This window comes from Callithrix jacchus, chromosome 8 (genome assembly GCF_049354715.1).
Source record: "Callithrix jacchus isolate 240 chromosome 8, calJac240_pri, whole genome shotgun sequence".
Lineage (NCBI taxonomy): Eukaryota > Metazoa > Chordata > Mammalia > Primates > Cebidae > Callithrix > Callithrix jacchus.
Window position 1 is genome coordinate 134,721,988 of NC_133509.1, and position 23,556 is coordinate 134,745,543.

Sequence of the window (23,556 nt, forward strand, 5' to 3'; positions counted from 1 at the left end):
AACAGAAATAAAGCTGGAGCCATTCAGCCAGGAGTGGTACACAGGGCTGCAAATCTGACAGCAAGGTGGAAATCCAGGCCTGCAAATGACAGAGCCATGGTGGTTAATTGCTTCTCTGTACTGATTGCTTGCATGTTTCTTTTGCTGTTGGGTACTAGTGGAATGACTCTGAGTATGACAATAGGGCATGACTATTCTGTGAACAGCATATGCTATGGAAAGTCTGCTTTATGTGAGATGTGTATCTGCAAATTATTGAGCAAGAGATTATTATTTGTTATTACTTAAATGATTGGTTTTAAACTACTAAAACCTGGTAAGATTTTTTTCTAAATTTGTCTAATATTTTTGAAAAGGCAAAATGATGTAAAAATTCTGTGTGTATTTTACTCAGTACCATGGAAATCCCACAGGAATTAATGCCTGTCATTTGGATGGAGAAGAGATTATGGTGAAAGGAGCCTCGGCTTACAACTCGCCCTCCGCTGGCCACATTCTAGCCATGCGACCTTAGGCAGAGTAGACCAGAAACTCGGGTTCTCCTACTTCATCTGTGGCATGAGGACGGCACCTTCATGGGAGGGCGCTGTATGGCATGGGGACACTGCGCATGGGGACGCTGCACTGCAAGGCTTAGGTTTCGGTGAATCAAGGGTGGCTATTATTGTTTTGGTGCTATCCTTATTTTAAATAATTAAAGGAAAGAAAGTAAGAACATCATAAGATAAAGGGAACAGAATCTAAGTTAACCTTTTAGAATCACTAGGCCCCTTTAACTTCCGGGAACATCACTCAGATAACAACAATGTCTTAGTATTACCGGAAGACTTACAGAGTCAAGAGCCTGTTTTTATCCCTAGATAATGAGATAATCACATGAATGGAGAAAAAAGCATGCTTCTCCCACATCTAATAGAGTATAACACATCATGTTACCGGAGACCCTTTTGTACTGCCTTTTACAGTAAGAAAAAATAATTAAACTTAAAAGTCAGATCCATAAATAGCTACATGAGGATCTAAGGTGAAAGCAGAGCTACGAGGTCTTCTTTTTGCCTCTGAACCAGGGATGATGTAAGGGCTGCCCAGACCCATGGCATCCCTTGAAACTCAGAAAGAAGCCAATGCTTGGCTGGGTTCTCATGAGAGTCAGGTCGGAGGCGGAGGCTGTGAGAGGTAACACTTGGCATGTCTGTTTGCCACTGGTCACATGCTGCCACGTGAGACGGTTCGTGTGGCATCAAACGGTGCTTTATCTTGACGCTAATATCACATTACCTCAACTTGGCCAGAGGTGCTGCAGAGATAGAACTGCACAGTATTTGCAGAATTTGTTCAATAATTATTGTTAATCATTGATTTCACTGAAGGTCGATGTTTGCTTTTTGCTGTTATAAACAAAAGAGTAATAGTCATAACAATGGACTAAAGTAAGGCTAAAGTGCCATTTGTGTTGACTGTCTATTCGCCATCATAGTATTAGAAGTTTCATGCACATTAACGTTCATATTCGCAGGAACCTCATAAGGCAGATGGTATTAGGTCTCTTAGCTAATAGGCGACAGATCTAGGAATTGGCTACTGCTCAATTTGAATCTCAGATCGGTGCTCTCTCCATTGTACCTCTAATGGGCAGTATAAGTAACCCTTAGTAGACTAGTCTCAACAGTAGCCCTTGACAAAATGCCACAAAGTTGGAATGTGTAGCCTTGAGAAGGGCTGCTGACGGAGGCTGCAGAGTGGCTTGCAGAGTGGTTGGCCAGCTCAGACATCTGCCTCAGTGCCTTGCACCACGGGGAGTTCAGTTTTCCCTGTGATTACATCTTGTCTACCCTGTGGCCATAGATTCAGCGTGTGCTGCAGGATCCCAGTCTGAGAGATCGTTTCCCGATAATGAGATAGGGACACTGCCCCATTGACACAGCTACACGCTGCCATGTGAAAACAGGTCAGGAAAGGAGCAGGTGCCCAGCGCAAGCCAGAGCTCCGGTTCACACACAAGTTTTACAAAACCCAAGAGCTAAAAGTTTAGAGAATATTGTCTTCTTCAAACCTCCTCTAACACTATAAAGTGTTAATTGGCAAGAATGTAAAAACTTGGGGGAAAAGAAGCTAAAGCTGAATTATTGACAGTGTTTTAGTGACCTCCATAGATAAATCTGAGAGGCATAGGAACAAAAATGACTTTAAAATAAATAAGTTGTTAAGGTTTTATTGGTGCTGCATTCCCAACCTGAGGTTTTCCTTGATGAAATTCAGATGAAATTTCACATCTTGTGCTATGGAATCCTGTGAAATGTTTGGGGGTTCAAATGGTTTGTGTTGGTTAAAGCAAACTCTGGGCTTTGTTTTTCATTATGCTAATCAGTTTTCTTCCCAGCTTAATTGAAGTGTAAAGTCATTTGAGCAACAGTGGTCTTTTCTGTACACAAGAAGGTTAAGAACCTCAGACAGCTCACGCTGCTGCCAAGAGGTCTCCTGGTCGTATTCTTCAGATTAATGACCTGCAGAAACAGAAGTAAGAAAATCCATTACAGGTTAAAGCAATGATTTTGGCAGGATCTGGAAAGCACTAGGATTATGTCATGGGGAAAACTTCAGCAAATCTCACAAACGGGGGCTCTCCTAAGCAGATCCCACATTTCAGTTTTTAACCATTTGTGTTTGAAGGCAAATCTTGAGGTGGTTGGGGTTTTTATTAAACTATTAAAATCAAACTTTTTCTTATGTAAATTCAACAATATAATTTAAATATTCTGATTTATGCAGTTTCATTAAAGCCCCTGGGACCACAATGATGATAAAGTGTTTGAATGCAGGGAACAGGCTGGTCTTGTTTTACTCTGTAAGTTGTTTTATAATATTGATTTGAAAATGCAAGGTTATACTACAGAGGCCAACTTTTTCCTCCTCAGTGCTGTGCTCACAGCCACAATAAATGTGCTTGGGTTCCATCAACTAGAGTGTGTGCCTTCTCTAGAAGCTGCTGTCTACACGAACAAACCAAAAATATCATAGATATGTCCAGTTCTAGGCTGGGTGTGGTGGCTCATGACTGTAATCCCAGCACTTTGAGAGGCTGAGGCAGGATAATCACTTGAGGCTAGGAGTTCAAGACCACCCTGTGCAACATAATGAGACCCCATCTCTATAAAGAGCTTAAAAATTACCTCGCTGTGGTAGTGTACATGTGTAGTCTCAGTTACTTGAGAGGCTGAGATGAGAGGATTGTTTGAGCCCAGGTCACGCCTCCAGTAAGCTATAATCACACCACTGCACTCCAGCCTGGCCACAGAGTGAGACACTATCTCTAAAGAAAAAAAATAAATGCATGATTCTATGCTACAGATTCTTTCATGACTGAAAAAGCGCATATTATTAAACACTAATTTCTAATTAATTATTCAGTGCTAATTTGCGTAACTGTTGATAGCACATAAGAATTTTGTTAAACTTGGATTTACTTTGGTAATTTTTATTGGAAACAACAATAATAATGACAACAGCTTAATCACAGCTTACTTTTATTTATGAAGTACTCTTGTCCCTATTTTATACATAGAGGCACATAGAGATTAAGTAATTTGTCCTAGGTCATGTAGCTAGTAAGTAGCAGAGCTGAGATTTGAACCCAGGTAGCTTGACTCCATAGTCCATGCTCTTAATGACGAAAGTCTGTGCCTCTTCTGCTTGTGCTGTCAACACTGACCTTGCTGTGGAATGCCTTCTCCTACCTTAGTAGAACCCTCTCTGCCTTCCTTCTGAGGCCAGAGACCTTCCCAGGTAGGTGTGTGTTGGCCCAGCATCCTACACAACGGGTGTTACACCAACCTGACCCTGCCCTCTCTTATTCACACATTAGAAGATTTCACCAAACTGTTTAATTACTTCTCAGAGGGAAGACAGACATAAAATACTTTTTTATCTTCCCCACTTGTCTCTTCCAGTTGGCTTGACATTATGAAGTGGGACTTTCTTTTTCCCCTATCCAACAAAGGACAAATGGAGAAATCCCACAGAACTACTGTCTACTCATAAGAAGTTGTATAGCACTTAAGGACATTCTCTTTCCCTTGGGCAATAAGTACTTAGTGTTCATTGAAATATTTCTCTGCTGAGCTCTCATAGTATAATAGCAACCAATCCCAACGAGCAAAAATAATTTCTAAATTGGCGAAAACCAATGGGTGGACCTTATCTTATTTGAACTCTCATTAAAGTACTTTATTTTATATGTTATTCAGTAAAAACTGTCATTTTTGAGATAATTCTATGTATTTTAACACAGTATAGTTTAATGTCACAACCACCACTGAGGATCTAGAGTGTTCCACTTACCCCCAAAATTCCCGTGTGCAGTATCCCCAGCCCGACATTTGCCAACCACTGATCCATTCTCCTTCATTGCAGTTTTGTCTTTAAAGAATGTCATATAAATGGGATAATACAGCATTGAGATTGGCTTTCTTCATTCACTATAATGCCTTTGAGACCCATGTGAGTTATTTTGTGTATCAGCCATTGATTCCATTTTATTACTCAGTGCTACCCCAACATGTGAATATACCACAGTTTATCCATTTCGACATTTGAAGGGCATTTGAGTTGTTCTGAGTTTCTATCAAGTCTGAACAGAACCTCTATAAACATGGGTGTACTGGTTTTTGTATGAATATGTGTTCATTTTTCTAGAGCAAATACTTAGGAATTGCTAGGTCATATGGAAAATATGGGTTTAACTTTATAAGAAAATGCTGAACTTTTCCAGGGTGGCCATGTCATTTTGTGTGCCCACCAGCAGTGGGGGAGAGAGTGTTTCATTTGCTCCGTATTCTCACTGCACTTGGTTTTGTCAGCATTTTTACTTTTAACCATCCTAACAGACACGTAGCGATATCTCATTGTAGTTTTAATTTGCATTTCCATAATGACTGGTAATGGTGACCTCTTTTCCTGTGCCTGTTTGTTACCCGTATAACCTCTTTGGTGGTCTATTTAAGTCTTCTGCCCATTTTTCCCTTGTCTTTGTAAAAAATTGGGTTGTTTTCTCACTGTTGAGTTTGTAAAGTTTTTTATATGTCTCATTCAACAGAGAGAAACAGAAAAAGAGGACACACACATACACACCAGTACGCATAACAAACAGTATGGAGCCTACATTGGGAGCATAAAGAATGGCATATTTAGTTCCAGGATAGGAGATGCATGAGAAAAGAATATTTGCAAGTTGTTCTTGCTTTATACTTTTGTTTCTTTAAGGAGATATGCCTGATATATAGTTTTTAAAAGACTTACACAATATTTTCCTTGTAAGAGCTTAGCAGCTCTCTTGGTTAATAGAGATCTATTCTCTCTCAGAAGTGCCATGGAAACACTTGAAAATTATTTCTGTGTGTGAAACAATTATCTGTTACTTAGAAAATTGACAGAGCTTGAATTTAGGGGCAAGACAGAATTATTTATCCAGTAAGCAGAAGTTATAAGGTGGCAGATTTCAATGTCAGAGGCCACTTACTATTATCTGAATATCCCATGTATTTTCATATTTCTGTTTTTGTTTAAATTGCTTGTTTCCTTTGCTTGGAATACCATTCTTACTTTAACACCCGGTGAATTTTTTTTTTTTTTTTGTGACAGAGTCTTGCTCTGTCATTCAAGCTGAAGTGCAGTGGCACAGTCTTGGCTCACTGCAACCTCTGCCTCCCAGGTTCAAGTGATTCTCTTGCCTCAGCCTCACAGGTAACTGGGACTACAGATGCGTGCCACCATGCCTGGCTGATTTTTGTATTTTTAGTAGAGATGGGGGTTTTGCCATGTTGGCCAGGCTGGTCTCGAACTCCTGACCTCAGCTGATCCACTTGCTTCGCCCTCCCAAAGTGCTGGTATTACAGGTGTGAGCCACTGGTGCCTGGCCCTGGTGAATATTTGTATTCTTCAAGGCCAACTCCTGCTTGATCCCATTTGATCCAAATACAACTAATATTCTCTTATTTTTGTTCACATATCACTTTGTATATTTATATAACTTATCAAATTATTTTAGTAATGTATAGACATGTGTCTTCTACACTAGACAGAGAACTTCTTAAGGATAGCTGTGTGAGCCAATCATCTTTTATCCCTAACAGCTAACTTAAGGCATGCTTCAAAAGAGATATTCATTTACCCATTTATTCATTAATTTATCATATAGTTGTTGAGTTCCCACTGTGTGTTAGGTTGAGGGGCAGAGTAGTGAACCAGCAGAAAAGATTTCTGCTTTATGGATGGAGCTTACATTTTTGTTGACCTTTTCAAATAACCAGATTCAGATAAAAAAAAAAAAAAACTCAAAACCTAGAAGAAGACAAGAAATAACTAAGATTAAGAGCAGAACTGAAGGAGATAGAGACACAAAAAACCCTTCAAAAAATCAATAACTCCAGGAGCTGGTTTTTCAAAAAGATCAACAAAATAGACAGACCACTAGCCAGATTAATAAAAAAGAAAAGGGAGAATAACCAGATGGATGCAATAAAAAACAATAAAGGGGAAATCACCACAGATTCCACAGAAATTCAAATCATCATCAGAGATTATTACAAACAACTCTATGCACATAAACTAGTAAACCTGGAAGAAATGGATAAATTCCTGGACACTTGCTTCCTCCCAAGCCTAAACCAGGAAGAAGTTGAAACCCTGAATAGACCAATAACAAGGTCTGAAGTTGAGGCAGCAATTAAGAGCCTACCACACAAAAAAAGCCCAGGTCCAGATGGGTTCACAGCCGAATTCTACCAGACATACAAAGAGGAGCTGGTACCATTCCTTTTGAAACTATTCCAAATAATCCAAAAAGAGGGAATCCTTCCCAAATCATTTTATGAGACCAACATCATCCTGATACCAAAACCCGGCAAAGACTCAACAAGAAAAGAAAACTTCAGACCAATATTCATGATTAACATAGATGTAAAAATCTTCAATAAAATACTGGCAACCTGATTGCAACAGCACATCAAAAAGCTTATCCACCATGATCAAGTAGGATTCATCCCGGGGATGCAAGGCTGGTTCAACAGATGCATGTCTATAAACATAATTCACCACATAAACAGAACCAAAAACAAAAACCACATGATTATCTCAATTGATGCAGAGAAGGCCTTTGATAAAATTCAACAGCATTTTATGCTAAAAACCCTCAATAAACTAGGTATTGACAGAACGTATCTCAATATATTAAAAGCTATTTATGACAAACCAACAGCCAATATCATACTGAATGGGCAAAAACTGGAAGCATTCCCTTTGAAATCCAGCACTAGACAAGGATGCCCTCTCTCACCACTCCTATTCAATATAGTACTGGAAGTTCTAGCCAGAGCAATCAGGCAAGAAAAAGAAATAAAGGGTATTCAAATAGGAAAGGAGGAAGCCAAATCATCTCTATTTGCAGGTGATATGATTGTATATCTAGAAGACCCCATTGTCTCAGCCCAAAATCTCCTGAAACTGATAAGCAACTTCAGCAAAGTCTCAGGATACAAAATCAATGTGCAGAAATCACAAGCATTCCTATACACCAGTAACAGATTTAAAGAGAGCCAAATCAAGAACGAACTGCCATTCACAATTGCTACAAAGAGAATAAAATACCTAGGAATACAACTAACAAGGAACGTTAAGGACCTCTTCAAGGAAAACTACAAGCCACTGCTCAACAAAATAAGAGAGGACACAAACAGATGGAGAAACATTCCATGTTCATGGTTAGGAAGAATCAATAGCGTGAAAATGGCCATACTGCCCAAAGTAATTTATGGATTCAACATTATCCCTATCAAGCTACCAATGACCTTCACAGAACTGGAAAAAAACACCTTAAACTTCATATGGAACCAAAAGAGAGCCCGCATAGCCAAGTCAATTCTAAGCAAAAAGAACAAGGCGGGAGGCATTACACTACCAGATTTCAAATTATACTACAAGGCTACAGTAATCAAAACAGCATGGTACTGGTACCAAAACAGAGATATAGACCAACAGAACAGAACAGAGGCCTCGGAGGCAACACAACATATCTACAACAATCCGATCTTTGACAAACCTGACAAAAACAAGCAATGGGGAAAGGATTCCCTGTTTAATAAATGGTGTTGGGAAAACTGGCTAGCCATGTGCAGAAAGCAGAAACTGGATCCCTTCCTGACACCTTACACTAAAATTAACTCCAGATGGATTAAAGACTTAAACATAAGACCTAACACCATAAAAACCCTAGAAGAAAATCTAGGCAAAACCATTCAGGACATAGGCGTACGCAAGGACTTCATGACCAAAAACACCAAAAGCATTGGCAAAAAAAGCCAAAATAGACAAATGGAACCTAATCAAACTCCACAGCTTCTTCACAGCAAAAGAAACAGTCATTAGAGTGAATCGGCAACCAACAGAACGGGAAAAAATGTTTGCAGTTTACCCAGCTGACAAAGGGCTGATATCCAGAATTTACAATTAAAAAAAAGCCCATTCAAAAGTGGGCGAAGGATATGAACAGACACTTTACAAAAGAAGACATATATGAGGCCAACAAACATATGAAAAAATGCTCATGATCACTGGTCATTAGAGAAATGCAAATCAAAACCACACTGAGATACCATCTCACACCAGTTAGAATGGTGATCATTAAAAAATCTGGAGACAACAGATGCTGGAGAGGGTGTGGAGAAGTAGGAACACTTTTACACTGTTGGTGGGAGTGTAAATTAGTTCAACCATTGTGGAAGACAGTGTGGCGATTCCTCAAGGACCTAGAAATAGAAATTCCATTTGACCCAGCAATCGAATTACTGGGTATATATCCAAAGGATTATAAATCGTTCTACTATGAGACACATGCACACGAATGTTCATTGCAGCACAGTTTACAATAGCCAAGACCTGGAACCAACCCAAATGCCCATTGATGATAGACTGGACAGGGAAAATACAGCACATATACACCATGGAATATTATGCAGCCATCAAAAATGATGAGTCCGTGTTCTTTGTAGGGACGTGGATGAACCTGGAAACCGTCATTCTCAGCAAACTGATAGAAGAACAGAAAATCAAACACCACATGTTCTCACTCATAGGCGGGTGTTGAACAATGAGAACACATGGACATAGGGAGGGGAGCACTACACACTGGGGTCTGTTGGGGGGAAATAGGGGAGGGACAGTGGGGGGTGGGGAGTTGGGGAGAGGTAGCATGGGGAGAAATGCAGATATAGGTGAAGGGGAGGAAGGCAGCAAATCACACTCCCATGTGTGTACCAATGCAACAATCTTGCATGTCCTTCACATGTACCCCAAAACCTAAAATGCAATAAAAAAGTAAAAATACAACTAAAAAATAAAACAACCAGATTCTCCTTTTCTAATACAGTAGTTTTTTAAGCTATTAGTTTTCCTCAAAGTCCTGCTTTAGCTTCATCCCATGTATTTTGCTATGTTGTAGTTTCATTATCATTTGATCAAAATATTTTCTAATTTGTCCTGATACCCTCTTTGATCCAATGATTATTTAGAAATGTATTGCTTCATTTCCATCTATTTGTAGTTGGTTTCTAACAATATTGTTGTGGTCAGAGAACATACTCTTTCAATCTTTAAATTTATTCAGATCTGTTTTATGACCCAGAATATGATGTACACTATAAATGTACCATATGCACTACCATTGTTACCTGTGGTTTTCTCTACATATCAATTAAGTCAATGTAGTTTATAGTGTTGTTCAAATATTCTATGTCTGTACTGGTTTTTTCTTTGTTTAAGATAGAGTCTTATTCTGTTTTCGAGGCTGGAGTGCAACAGCATGATCATCGTTCACTGTAGCCTGGATCTCCTAGGCTCAAGTGATCCTCCTACCTAAGCCTCCCAAGCAGCTGGGACTAGCCTGGCTAATTTTTAAATTCTTTATAGAGATCATATCTTGCTATACTGTCTAAACTTTTAATGATTTTTTTAAATTAGTTATTCTATCAGTTGCTGAGAGAATGACATTAAAATCTTCAGGAAAAATTATAGAATTGTCTGCTTCTAACTTTAATTCCGTCGGTTTTGTTTCATGTATTTTAAACCTCTATTATTAGGCACATATGTTTATGATTGCAGGATTCTTCTGATAATTGACCCTTTTTTCATTATGAAATGGCCCTTTTTATTTCTGGTAATACATTTTATTTGACGTTTTATTTTGCTTGACATCTATTTTATCTGATTAATGTTGCCATTTAGACTTTCTATGGTTACTGTTTCCGTGGTATATATATTTTCCATTCATATGCTTTCAACCTATCTGTGTCTTTGTATTTAAAGTGTATCTCTTGTAGTCAGCATGTAGTTGGGTTTTGCTTTTTTTTAAAGAAAAATTATTCTGACATCCTCTGCCTTTTAATTGGTGTGTTTAATGAAATCATTGCTTTAATGTAGCACATAATATAATTATTGCTATATTGGGTTTGAGTTTAGCATTTTATTTTTTTGTTTTTTACATGTCTCTCTTTTTTGTACCTTTCTTAACTCTTTTCCTTCCTTCTTTTGAATTATTTGACTATAGAATTTCATTTTAAATTTCCTATTGGCTTTTTAGCTACACTCCTTTGTGTTATTCTTTAGTCATTTATGAGGGATTACAATATACATCTGTGACTTTTCCACTACAGTTAATACTAACCCCTTACAATTCATAATAACCACTTACATGAGGCCTATTGTGCAACATTGTGACTGTGGTTAATAACATGTATGTATTCTTGAGAACCTCTAATTGAGTAGATTTTAAGTGTTCTCACCACAAAAATAAGTATGCGAGGTAATGCATGTGTTAATTAGCTCATTTTAGCCATTCCACAATGTATGTATATATTTTAAAACATGTTATACACAATACATATATACTATTTCTGTCAATTAAGATAAAATAAAAACCACTTATAGTTAATGACATATACTTCATATAAAATATTGAAATCTTGTAACTTGTAGAAATGTATTTACCCCATCTTTTATGTTATGGTAGTCATATGTATTACATAAAAATACATTATAAGCCCTATAAGACAATATTATAATTTCTGCCTTTAAAATTTTGAAGGTTCAAGGCCGGGCGTGGTGGCCCATACCTGTAATCCCAGCACTTTGGGAGGATAAAGCAGGATCACCTGAGGCCAGGAGTTCAAGATCAGTCTGGGCAACACAGTGAGATTCTGCCTCTACAAAAACTTAAAACATTAGCCAAGCGTGGTGAGGTGTGCCTGTAGTCCCAGATCCTCAGAAGGCTCAGGTGGGCGGATCATTTGAGCCTAGGAGGTGAAGGCTGCAGTGAGCTGTGATTGCACCACTGTACTCCAGCCTGAGCAATGGAGTAAGACTCTGTCTCAAAAGAAAAGAAGAAAAGATTAAAGTTTCATAATAACATGAAAGGAAAGTGGAAAAAGGAAAAAAGTGAGTTTTTGAGCTGATTCAGGTATTTATCATTTCCAGTGCTCTTCATTTTTTATGAGGATCTGAGTTTGTATCTTACACAATTTCTCTTTAGCCTGAAGAACTTTCAATAGCATTTCTTGCAGTGAAGGTCTTTTGGTGATTAATTCTTTCTGGTTTTGTTATTCTGAAAAGTCTTTATTTTGCTTGCTTTCTTGGAAGGTATTTGCTGGACGTAAAATTCTGCGTTAAGCTTTTCCTCACCCTGTACTTTAAAGACGTAGTTCCACTGTCTTCCGTCTCTGTGGTTTATGATAAGTCAGCTGTTAATCAGACTGCAGTTCTCTTGTATTTCATATGCCATTTTTCTCTTGCTGCTTTTGGTATTTGTTCTTTATCTTTGGTTTTCAACAGTTTGACTATAATGTAACTTAAGGTGGGCTGTTCTGCATTTATTTGCTTAGTCTTTGATTAGTGTTTTGTAATTGTGTGTGTGTGTGTGTGTGTGTGTATACATTTTTCTTTTTCAGTTATTATTGTTTTTGAGACAGAGTCTCGCTTTGTTCGCCAGACTGGAGTGCAGTGGTGCAGTCTTGTCTCGCTGCAACCTCTGCCTCCTGGGTTCCAGTGATGCTCCCACCTCAGCCTCCCGAGTAGCTGGGACTGTAGGCATGCACTACCACACCCAGCTGTTTTTTGAATTTTTAGTAGAGATGGGGTTTCACCATGTTGGCCAGGCTGGTCTCAAACACCTGACCTCAGGCAATCCTCTTGCCTCGGCCTCCCAAAGTGTTGGGGTTATAGGTGTGAACCACTGCACCCGGCCTGTAATTGTATATTTCGTTAAATTTGTGCTATTTCAGCCATTTGTTTGTTTGTTTTTGCGCCACTGCACTCTAGCCTGGGTGACCCTGTCACCCAGGGTCTTGCTCTGTCACACAGGCTGGAGTACAGTGGTGCAATCTCTGCTCACTGCAGCTTCGACCTCTTGGGCCGTAAGAGACTGTCCCACCTCAGCCTCCTGAATAACTAGGACTACAGGCACATATCACCACACCTGGCTAATTTTTTTTGGTATTTTTTGTAGAGGCAGAGTTGTGCCATGTTGCCTAGGGTGGTATTGAACTCCTGGGCTCAAGCAGTCTGCCCATCTCCACCTCCCAGAGTTCTCTGTGTTCTCTGGTTGGAGCATGGTAAGTGAAGGGAAGAATGATGTAAAATGAGATAGGAGAGGCAAAGCAGATCGTGGAGAGCCTTGTGGACCCTGATAAGGAGTTGGGAATTATGATTCTGTATAAGAAAATATGATTACCGTAATTGTAAGAGTAGCTTGCCAAACTCGTATTGTTTTATCCTTCAGAGTCTTGACTGACGGATAGGGTGGCCTTGTGATTGTATAGCCTACCTGTCAGTTAATGTAGTTGGAACAGAAGCTGGAAGACCATGGAGACGCTTTCTGCAATGTGTGGGAATGCGAAGTAGACGTATTCCAGCATGCCTTCTACTGCTAAGGTTCTCTGGTATCGCTGAAAACAAGTTAGTCTGCATTAAAAAAGTAGAATTAAAACCACACTTGAAAATGAAGACCGCAAATGTAGAGAATGAAAAGATCATTGTAGAATGAAGAGTTGTAGTTACACACAGTAAAAGATTTCACATGACTTCTGCAGAAGGGCAGTATCTTTAGTCCGTAAGTGTTATTGTATTAAAACAATGGGCTTAAAACAATGTGCTAGAGTATGCTTATAGATCTGATTTCTGGGGAGCATCTAAAACTCACTCGTTCCTTTCTTTGGTTTAGATGACAGCGCATCTGCTGCAAGTAGCATGGAGGTGACAGACCGCATTGCTTCACTGGAGCAGAGAGTTCAGATGCAAGAAGATGACATCCAGCTGCTCAAATCGGCTCTAGCTGATGTGGTCCGGCGGCTGAACATCACTGAGGAACAGCAGGCTGTGCTTAATAGGAAAGGACCTACCAAAGGTGGGCGTTGGCGTTACCCAGGAACTTCAGTAGAGTAGGTCTCGTGGCAGAATTTTGCTCTGGCAAACACATTGTGCTCTTTAATATTGATGAGAATCAAAACTTAGAACTACATTAAAACAATCTTACCACTGTCAACATAATCACACAATGTATAATATTATGTCGGGGCTTGATGTTGGTGAATTGTATAGCCCAGTGATATACGTTGGTAGGTGATCATTAAATGCTTATTGAGTCAAGGAAGGAACAGTCCAAATGGACTGCTGAGAGCAGATGTTTATCAAGATTCTCTGGGATGGACAGAGCGTGCAGAAAGAACCACAGTCCTTCTGGCTATTTTTGGAGGTTGTTCCACCTAGCTTTAAAAAAAAAAAACAAAAAAAAACTCTCATCTCTTTGCATGTGCTTAGCATATACTATCATTCAGTTCAGCACGGCAACACTTGATCACATGCCACATTCAAAGCTCTGAGTCAAGCCCTGGGGATGCAGGAGTGGCGGGCCTCCCTTTGAGAGCTCAGAATCCTCAGTTATCACTAGCTTTTCCCATCTTCTAGCTGCAAAGCAAGCCCCTCCCATGCAAAGCCCACCGTTCCTTTTGAATCTCCTCTGGGGTCCTCAAGGGCATCATGTGCTACAGAGCTCTGTCCCTGGTAGATTTCTGGGAAATTTAAGTCATCATTTCATGTCCCTGTGGCTCTTGGAATGAGATATTAAAAGGCAATATTTGTGATCAGTAATTTTGGCATTATCCTCTTGTAAGATCATGGACTTAGACAATTAGACAATTTTGGAAATAAAACGCCTCAAAAAATTTCTGTCCTGCTAGCTGGTGCCCTCATGTCTACCATAAATTTGTGCGGGGCTCCAGTCAGAATCACTCTTCCTTGTGACTAACTGTAGAAAAGAGAATTTGTCTTGGCTCTAAGATGCCTTTGGCTAAAACATTTTTTTTAGATGACAACATTTAGATGTTCCTTTAAAAATACCTTTCATTGTCTGGGCACCGTGACACATGCCTGTAATCCCAGCACTTTGGAAGGCTAAGCCGGGAGAATCATTTGAGCCCAGGAGTTCAAGACCAGTCTAGGCAACATAGTGAGACCTCATCCCTACAAAAAATTTAAAAATTAGCTGGGTGTGGTCGCACATGCCTGCGGTTCCAACCACTTAGGAGGCTGAGGTAGGAGGATTGCTTGAGCCCAGGAAGTCAAGACTGCAGAGAGCACCACTGCCTGGTGACAGAGCAAGACCTCATCTCAAAACAAAAACAAACAAAAAGACCACCTTTCATTGTTATTTCAGTTTAACAAATTATTTCACAGTTAATGTGTATTTTCCTTGGAGTCAGGAGGGAGGACTGTCTAAGGTTGCATCTTTGAGACTTTTGATCAAGTACTTGGCTGCGTTTTCACACATCCGTGGGAAGAAATCCATTTCTTTATTGTCCCAGGTAGTTACCACCAGCTCCGTATGAGATGGCTACACCTGTCGGGCTGATGTCTGCATTTTGAGTAATCACTTTAAGTAATCTTTTTTCCTTCTGAGTTACAAAGTGATTGAAGTATTTTAAATAGAAACTGCATTATTTCAAGTACTCTTGACCTACCCAGCTTTTCAAAAATGAATCTGATGACTGCTGTGTCCGAAAGGGTACATTTGAAGGAGCTGCTTTATATAAAACTTCAGACTTCTGAAACTTCCTTATTTTTAGAAAATTAGGCAAAAAAAAAAATAACAGGACATGTCCAAGGGTTTTGTTTTCTTGATTAAGAATGACGTTTGATGGCTGGATGTGGTGGCTCACACCTGTAATCTCAGCACTTTGGGAGGCCAAGGTGGGTAGATCATAAGGTCAGGAGTTCAAGACCAGCCTGGCCAAGATGATGAAACCCCGTCTCTACTAAAAATCCAAAAATTAGCTGGGCATGGTGGCAGGCGCCTGTAGTCCCAGCTACTCGGGATGCTAAGGCAGGGCATTGCTTGAACCTGGGAGGCGGAGGTTACAGTGAACCAAGATCACACCACTGCACCCCAGCCTGGGCCAGAGTGCAGTCTCAAAAAAAAAGCGAGACTCTGTCTCAAAAAAGAAAAAGAATGACGTTTGATTTTCATAACTGCACAGAGAAGTAAATTTTTTCATAGTTATTTGATATTTCTTTATAAACATTCTTTTCCTAACTGAAAGTAAATCAAAGCTTAGTTGCCAGACGGTCACACCAAGAAGGAGAAAAAAAGATTCATAAGAAGGCAGGTGAGTGGGTTGCATCCCCTGAATGGAGGGACCTTGGGCTCCCTACTTTCTGTGCAGCTAATTAAAGGACAGTGGAAATGGGCACGAGGGGTGTGCCTGTGAGAGGGGGTGTGCCCGCAGCAGCTGCTCTGGCTGTAGTCATCTTTGAGGGAGCTGTCATGTGGGCATTGTGGGAACTGGCGCCTACATCTTTGTCTGTCTTTAGAGCTGGGTCTCTGTGGTCATGGTAGGGGCAGGGAATCTTTTAGGCAAGATGGATTTTAGGTGAAGCTCCTTTGGTTTTAAGTGGCCATGCAGTTATCACTTCACAATATTTTGGCCTGCCATCCTCATATAGACTTGAAGTAGCCTGGACACATGACGTTCTTATTTTTATTTTGAGACAGGATCTTGCTTTGTCGCCCAAGCTGGAGTGCAGTGGCTTGATCTTGGCTTACTGTAGCCTCTGCCTCCTGGGGTCAAACAATTCTCCTCCCTCAGCCTCCTGAGTAGCTGGAGCTACAGGTGCGTGCCACCACATCTGGCTAATTTTTGGTATTTTTGGTAGAGACAGGATTTCACCATGTTGGCCAGGCTGTTCTTGAACTCCTGACCTTGGGTGATCCACCTGCTTCGGCCTCCCGGAGTGTTGAGATTACTGGCATGAGGCACCACATCTGACTTGCATTCTTATTTTTAAATATCAAGTAATTTTTTCCCCCAGAGTTAGTTTTTTTTTTTTTTCTTTTTCTGATGAAGTCTTGCTCTTTCTCTAGGCTGGAGTGCAGTGGTGCGATCTTGGCTCACTGCAACCTCCGTCTCCTGGACTCAAGTGATTCCACTGCCTCAGCCTCCCGAGTAGCTGGGACTACCACACCTGGCTAATTTTTTGTATTTTAGTAGAGACAGGGTTTTACCATGGCCAGGATGGTCTCCATCTCCTGACCTCATGATCTGCCCACCTCAGCCTCCCAAAGTGCTGGGATTACAGGCGTGAGCCACTGCACCCATCCCAGAGTTTGTTTTTTTAAAGCTCAGGACATACTCAGTACGTTGAGGTTTGGGTGTCTTCCCAATGCTAGGATGGCTGTGCTGCCAAGAAGCAGGCAGGTGCTCACTGGGAGTCCTGCTCAAAGCCAGGGTGGGAGGAGTGCATGTCTTTCTGCTGCCAAAGCCCCTACCTAGTTTTTAGACTGCAGTCAACACTAGCCTCACTAGTACCTGCGGTGCCATAGATAATCATTCTGATTCCTTTCCACAATAATACTGACCTCTAAGCTTTGACTATATCATTCTTTGTATGCCTTGACTAGTATGACAATGAGAACTTCAGGTTTATGGAAATAATTCACTAACAACTAAGGTCAAGGCTTCCTGAAATGGGGTGAGATTGAGGCCCACCATCATGTGCTGGGCCTGTGGACAGGTAGTCTGTAGAGAGGGAGCTGTAACTTGTTCTCCTGTCCCTGCGGTTGGCCTGCTTGTACCAGTTACCCAGGTCTTCTTTCCCCTGAAGATACTGCCCTGGGTCTTAGGATTTCCTCAGTCTCTCTGTGAGCCCCCCGGACTCTGCTTTCTCCTTTTCCTTTGGTATTTTTAAAAATATGAAGTGAAGAACAGGCTACCATGTCACACACCTTCACTATGGTGACCCTCAGCCCACAAAGCTGGCTTGGTTCATGTTGGACTTACCCTTGGATAGAATGACTTTGAATGTTTCCACTTTGCTGAGCTTGGATTACCATGCAGCGGAGAAAAGAGAATCAAACAGTTCACAAAGGCCTGTATTAAAATTCTTGCTAATACAAAAGTTTTTCAGAGTTGTGGTTGGAGTGGGGCAATACTCTGGCAGCAGATACAGTGAACAGACCCCTTTGATATTGCTGTTGTGAGTGTAAATACAGAAAAGTGATGTCCGAATAAGGAATTCATTGCAGCACTGTGCACAGTGGAGAAAAACTGATTGGAAACAATAAGGGAGCAGCAAGCAGCAGGGGCATGGCCGGGAATGATGCTGCCTCCATGTGATTAAATGCTGTGTAGCCTTTAACAATGTTGTGTTACTGGTAAAAGAGAGAAAATGCCTATGCATCGCATTGAGTCAAATGCAGGCTACAAGACTGTATATACTGTATCATTTCAACGAAACAGACAAAATATGCAAAGAAGACTGGAATGAAGTACTGTGTAGCCAAAGTAATTTGCAGGTTTTTCCTGAGTAATAGGATTATGAATTTTTAAATACTTTTAGTTAGTTTCTAAATGTTCTGTGGTGTGTATTTCTTAATAAGCAGAAGAAATTTGTGTTTTAGAAATGACTTGTTTCTTTCCATTGAATCTGAGGTCAGCAGCAAGGCTCATGGCAAATGTCAGGAGGCCGGGGGTGTGCTCACATGTGTTTTCAAGAAGACAAGGAACTGTGGTTTGGAATTCAATCAACCTATTGTATACCTATGCAGCTGATTTTCATTTTAGTGCAGGGATTTTTAAAATGTAAAATGGAGATTAAAATATTGTCATTGTGCCATGTATCTGGGATTGTCCATTTTGTTATGCCTTAACCAATGAGTAGCCCATATTTCCCATTGGACATTTTGCTTGTCTGTTCAGACTAGTTAAGCAGCTTCCCTTTTAAAGAACTTTAATATGAAATACTTCAATATGCCTTTCCACCCTTTAGAATCAGTTGTATCAACTAGCGCACCTGTGAATCAGAAGATCAAGGAATTATATTAATTATTGGCTCCATTAATTAATGGATCAGAGAATTACTAAATATCACCAGAAGGCTTCTGTTGGAGAGGTTAACAAGCAAGTCAGTCGTGCCATTCCAAGACATCGAAACCCGCGAGCCTCGGAACATAGCCTCGGCAACCACTGTCAAAAGCCGCCCACAGACTTTAAGCTGTGAGAAGCCTGTGCTACACTGGCACTTAACACTGGTGTCCAAAATACTACTCATAGCTGCCATATATTGGCTAAGGGCTGGATTTTGCAGCAGGCATTTCGGGTGTATTAGCTCCTTTCACCCCTCCATGTTCCTATGAGGCAAGTATGATTGTGCCCGTTTTACAGATGAGAATGCAGCCTCTAGGAGGTTTCAGTGATTTGCCCAGGCTACACAAGGGTGAAATCTGGGCCTGGACCCCAAGGCCTGGCTGGCACGTTCCTTCTGCCGTCTGCATGGCTTCACTGCGCATGCCTCTCGAGGTATTCCTTAACTTAGCGTTATTCACGTCAAACCAAATATTCCAACATGAATGAAATTCGAAAATCTTTTTTCAAGGTTTAATTTGATTTGCAAAGTGTGCCAAATACATTACATCATATTCAGCACATTATTGTGTGAAATATTATGTTATGGTCTCTTCACAAGTTTTATTAGGTAGGTGCAACTGAGAAATTAAAATTTTAAAGCTCTTTGCAGTCAATAACATTAATGAGTAATTAACTTAGTTCTTTATCCTGGTTAACCAAAAGTAAGGAGCAAGTGGCTTTTGCTTTTTCTCTTGTCTACTGCCCTTTCTCCTTACAAATGGGCAAATTACAAACAAAAACCACCTTTTCTCTTTTGCCCTTTTAGAACATACTATAGTTTCTTCTGTTTCTCTCATTAACTGCCCTCTCCCATTTAGATAGGTATTCTATAGTGATTTGTAGAAAAAGGTTTAGTAAATGTTTGTAGTTTTTCAGAGATTAAAAAATACTTTTCAAATTTTGTATTATAATAATGTTCTCAAATGTGTGCAAAAGTAGAAAGAAAAGTACCTTTACCTGCCTTTCTCATTCATCAGTATGTGGTCAGTTTTCATTATGACCCTTTCCCACCCACTGCTCACCCCAAATTGGATTATTTTAAAGCAAGTCTAAGACACTGTAAACATGTCAGTATGTATTTCTAAGCTATAGACTCTTTTTAAGGTCCATAATGGCTGGCCGTGGTGGCTCATGCCTGTAATCACAGCACTTTGGGAGGCTGAGGCGGGTGGATCACTTGAGCCCATGAATTAGAGACTAGTCTGGGCACCAAAATTAGACTTGTGTGATGGTGCAAACCTGTAACCCCAGCTACACTGGTGGCTGAGGCAGGAGGATTACTTGAGTCCAGGAAGTCGAGGCTGCAGTGAGCTGAGGTCACACACTACACTTCAGCCTGGGCAACAGGGCAAGACCCTGCCTCAAAATAAATAAATAAATAAAAGCAAGATAAAAATAAAGTTTACATTATTACACTTAAAAACTAATAATTTCTTAATTTCATCTAATAGCAAGTCAGCATTCAGATTTCCCTAACTGTTCAGTGAATGACTTTTTAATAGCAGTTTTATTGAAATATAATTCATATCCTATAAAACTGACCCTTTTAAAATGTATGATTCATTGATTTTTAGTATATTCACAAAAGTAACACCATCACCATTATCTAATTTTAGAAAATCATGATCACCTGAAAAGAAACCTCTCACCCATGAGCTGTCATTTCCAGTTCTCCCTCCTCCTAGCCCCTGGCAGCCACTAGTCTACATCATGTCTCCATAGATTTGCCACCTTGGATGTTTTCTGTAAATGAAATCGTACAATAAGTGGTCTTTGCCACTGTCTTCTCCCACTTAGCATAATTGTTTTCAAGGTTCACCCATTTTGGAGTACACTTCATTCCTTTTCATTGTCAAGTAATATTCCACTGTATGCAACATTCGATGTATCCATTTACAGTCAATGGGCATTTCAGTTGTTAATAAATAACTTTATGAAATCAGCTCATTAATGTTTTTTCCCCATTTATATTTCTATCATATTGAATTTTTAATGTTACAGGATTCTTACGCTACTATACCCATGCCTAAGAATTCAAATAAAAACACATGGTACAATGGACAGCCCCATCTACCTTGATTCATGTGCCTTTTGATAATTTTGAAACCTTTTTAAAGCGATGCAATAAGACACAGCGTCTTAAATCTGCTGTAGGGCTTCAGGCTTCTGGCCAGTAGCACGCTCTCCTGTTCTGAACCTTGCTCTTTTCACTTAGCAGTGTGTCCTACAAGGCGTTCCTTTGCAGTGTCTAGAGTCTCTCCTCATTCCTCTTCCAGCTGCATAGTGCTTCCTTGCAAGGATATGCCACAGTGTATTCAACCAATCCCTGTGACAGGCTTTGGTTTTGCAAATAGTGCTGCAGTGATTGGCTGTGTCCATAGGGCGCTTTGTATTTTTACCAGTATCTTTGGGACAGATCCTAGAAGTAGGGGTGCTGGGTCAGAGGATACATGCATCTGTGATTTTGCTGGATGTCGGTGATGGTGATGACAGGCATCTTCTCCAGCACTCAGCTATCGTCTACTGTGTCTTATAACTTAGCAAAAACAGGTTTCCTTTTCCAATTCTAAACAGAGACATCTTTTAAATTTTGAAATGGATAATTAGGAATTCTAGGCTAGGCTCATAATGGTTAGCATGTTAAAAGTAAACTTTGGATTTCCTCATATAAGCATATATGTAATTATGCTTTACATAATTAAATTTGTTTTTAGGCCTAATGGTAGTTTTAGATATCAAATATTCCACAAGTTGTTGATGTAAGTTAAAGGATTTCTTGATCATGAGATTACAACTTAATATTATAAAAATATGCATTAGTAGATTTGACTAGTTATACTAGAACTTCTAGATTTATTCATACAAACTGTAGTTTTGAAAATATATTATCATGGATAGTACTTCTTTTTCTTCTTTTTTTTTTTTGAGATGGAGTTTCACTCTTATTTCCTAGGCTGAAGTGCAATGGTGCAATCTTGGCTCATTGCAGTCTCTGCCTCTGAGGTTCAAGCAATTTTCCTGCCTCGGCCTCCCAAGTAGCGGGGATTACAGTCATGTACCACCACACCCAGCTAATTTTGTATATCTTTTTAGTAGAGACAGGGTTTCTCCATGTTGGTCAGGCTGATCTCAAACTTCTGACCTCAGGTGATCAGCCTGCCTCAGCCTCCCAAAGTGCTGGGATTACAGTTGTGAGCCACCGTGCCCAGCCAGGTAGTACTTCTTGAAGTCTGGGTATTCCAATTCAGCCATTTAGAATGATGAAAAAAAATTTATTTCAGGCTTAATTATGAATTTTAAATACCCTAGTTAGATTTTCAGTTACCAAACTATGGAGTCATATTGTAGGGACTCTAACTCAACGTAGTTTAAGTAGTATGAAATACAACAGGAAACTGCTGAGCATAAATAATTGCACCTATTACTGGAAACCAGTCTTCAGCTTGGTTGCTTTTCTCCCTTCACTTCTGATGAGTTGTAGGGTCTGTCCTCAGAGAGGCGAACTCACTGAGAAACTCAGATGTTGCTTTACAGAACATTCTTCTCACATGAATGAAAGATAACAGATTTCAGTTGGAAGATACCTTAAGGAATATTTTTGACCAAAGCCTTTCTTTAGTGGGTAAGGAAAATGGGACCCAGAAGACCCGGCCTATGGTCACATGACTAGGTGGTGACACAGCAGGGACTGACACCCCAGCTCCTAACTCCCAGACCTGAGTCCCCTCCGCCACACTCCACCACCTACCCCACTCTGCCTTGGTGTAAGGTCTGGAAGTAAGAGGCTGTTTTGGGTGAGAATGTGAGCATGTGCCTGGGGTCTTACTCCAATCTCCTTGTGTGCAGGATGCAGCCCGTGGGCTCTTACTGGCTCTGATTCTGCCTCTGGTACCACTTGACTATAGCATTCCATTCTCTCCACATTATATTCAGGATACACAATTGCACCCAGTGTCCATGATAGAGCATTTTGTTGTCTGGATGTAGCCAGGGGATAATGGCTACCACTTGTAGAGTATCTACTATGTGCTGGCACTGTGCTAGAAACTTTGCATTACTCATTCCTAATCCTCCCAGCAGCCCTGCAATATAAGCACTCTGCCCTTATTTTAGAAAGGATCCAAGGCTTGGGCTGTGTCTTCCAGCTGAGCTGAGGATGAGTCCAGTCCTTTCTGCCTTGAGGGCCTTTGCCTTCCTTCACCTGGACTTCTCCGACTCCCAGAGACAGGATTCCAGCCATCCTGCAGTCCTTGTACCAGATACATGCTAAACACAGAGTTTATCAGGCTCCTTTCATCGGAGAAATTCTCCTTTTGGTTCTGTTTGTTGCTGTGTTTCACCTCCATGAACAATATAAAAAATTTTTTTTTAAACAATGCTTTTATGAACCAGAAGAATATCTCATATCTTAGTGTCATCTGGAAGCTAGGGATCCATTTATCTTAGCACATGAGGAGCAGAAAATTGTGTGTGAACCTTCCCTAGCGTTATGTCACTTCTGCATTTTTAAAGACAGCTGCTCCTCTTTTCCTGCCATCTTCAAGATCCACGCTGGCACCTGTTCAGGCTGAACACTAGGAGGTATTTTTCCTTCCACCAGGTTTTCTTATGGCAGGTTTTCTTCCTTGAGTGGCTAATAATTTTTAGACCTGTGGTGACATGAAAGAAACCTGGCATGATGGCATGGGCAAAATAGGTGCTTAGTAAGCAGGATGGTGGTGGGGGTTACGATGCTATTTAATCAGTCAGTGGTTACAAAAACCCAAGGATGTTATCGAGACAGGGATGTAGTAGCAATTGGATCTTGCTGAAGCTGAGATCTTTCCAACTTCATAGCCATTCCAAGAGTAGTCACGGTGCGTCCCCTCCCCCTTCCTGTCTCTCTCCTCTTCCCACTCTCTGTTTTTCTTTCATGATCTCTCATCACAACTTTAATATTCTATTTGCTTCTGATGTTACTCTATGATATTTTAAGATATAAAATGTATTATACAGTCTGGGAATGCCACATGCATGGCATCTGATTTTCATTTCATGGGCTTTTAAAAATCCTATTTTC

At 40.3% G+C, this 23,556-nt stretch overlaps 1 protein-coding gene across 19 annotated transcripts in view; it reads left to right on the forward strand.

Annotated features, from left to right (window-relative positions):
* EML1 (EMAP like 1) overlaps positions 1-23,556 on the forward strand; it is a 213,286-nt gene that overhangs the window by 103,467 nt on the left and 86,263 nt on the right. For all 19 annotated transcript variants that reach the window (XM_009006534.5, XM_078335735.1, XM_009006535.5 and 16 more), the window contains exon 2: positions 13,262-13,444. In XM_009006534.5, the coding sequence (XP_009004782.1) occupies positions 13,262-13,444 (183 nt within the window). The remainder of the gene's footprint in view (positions 1-13,261; positions 13,445-23,556) is intronic.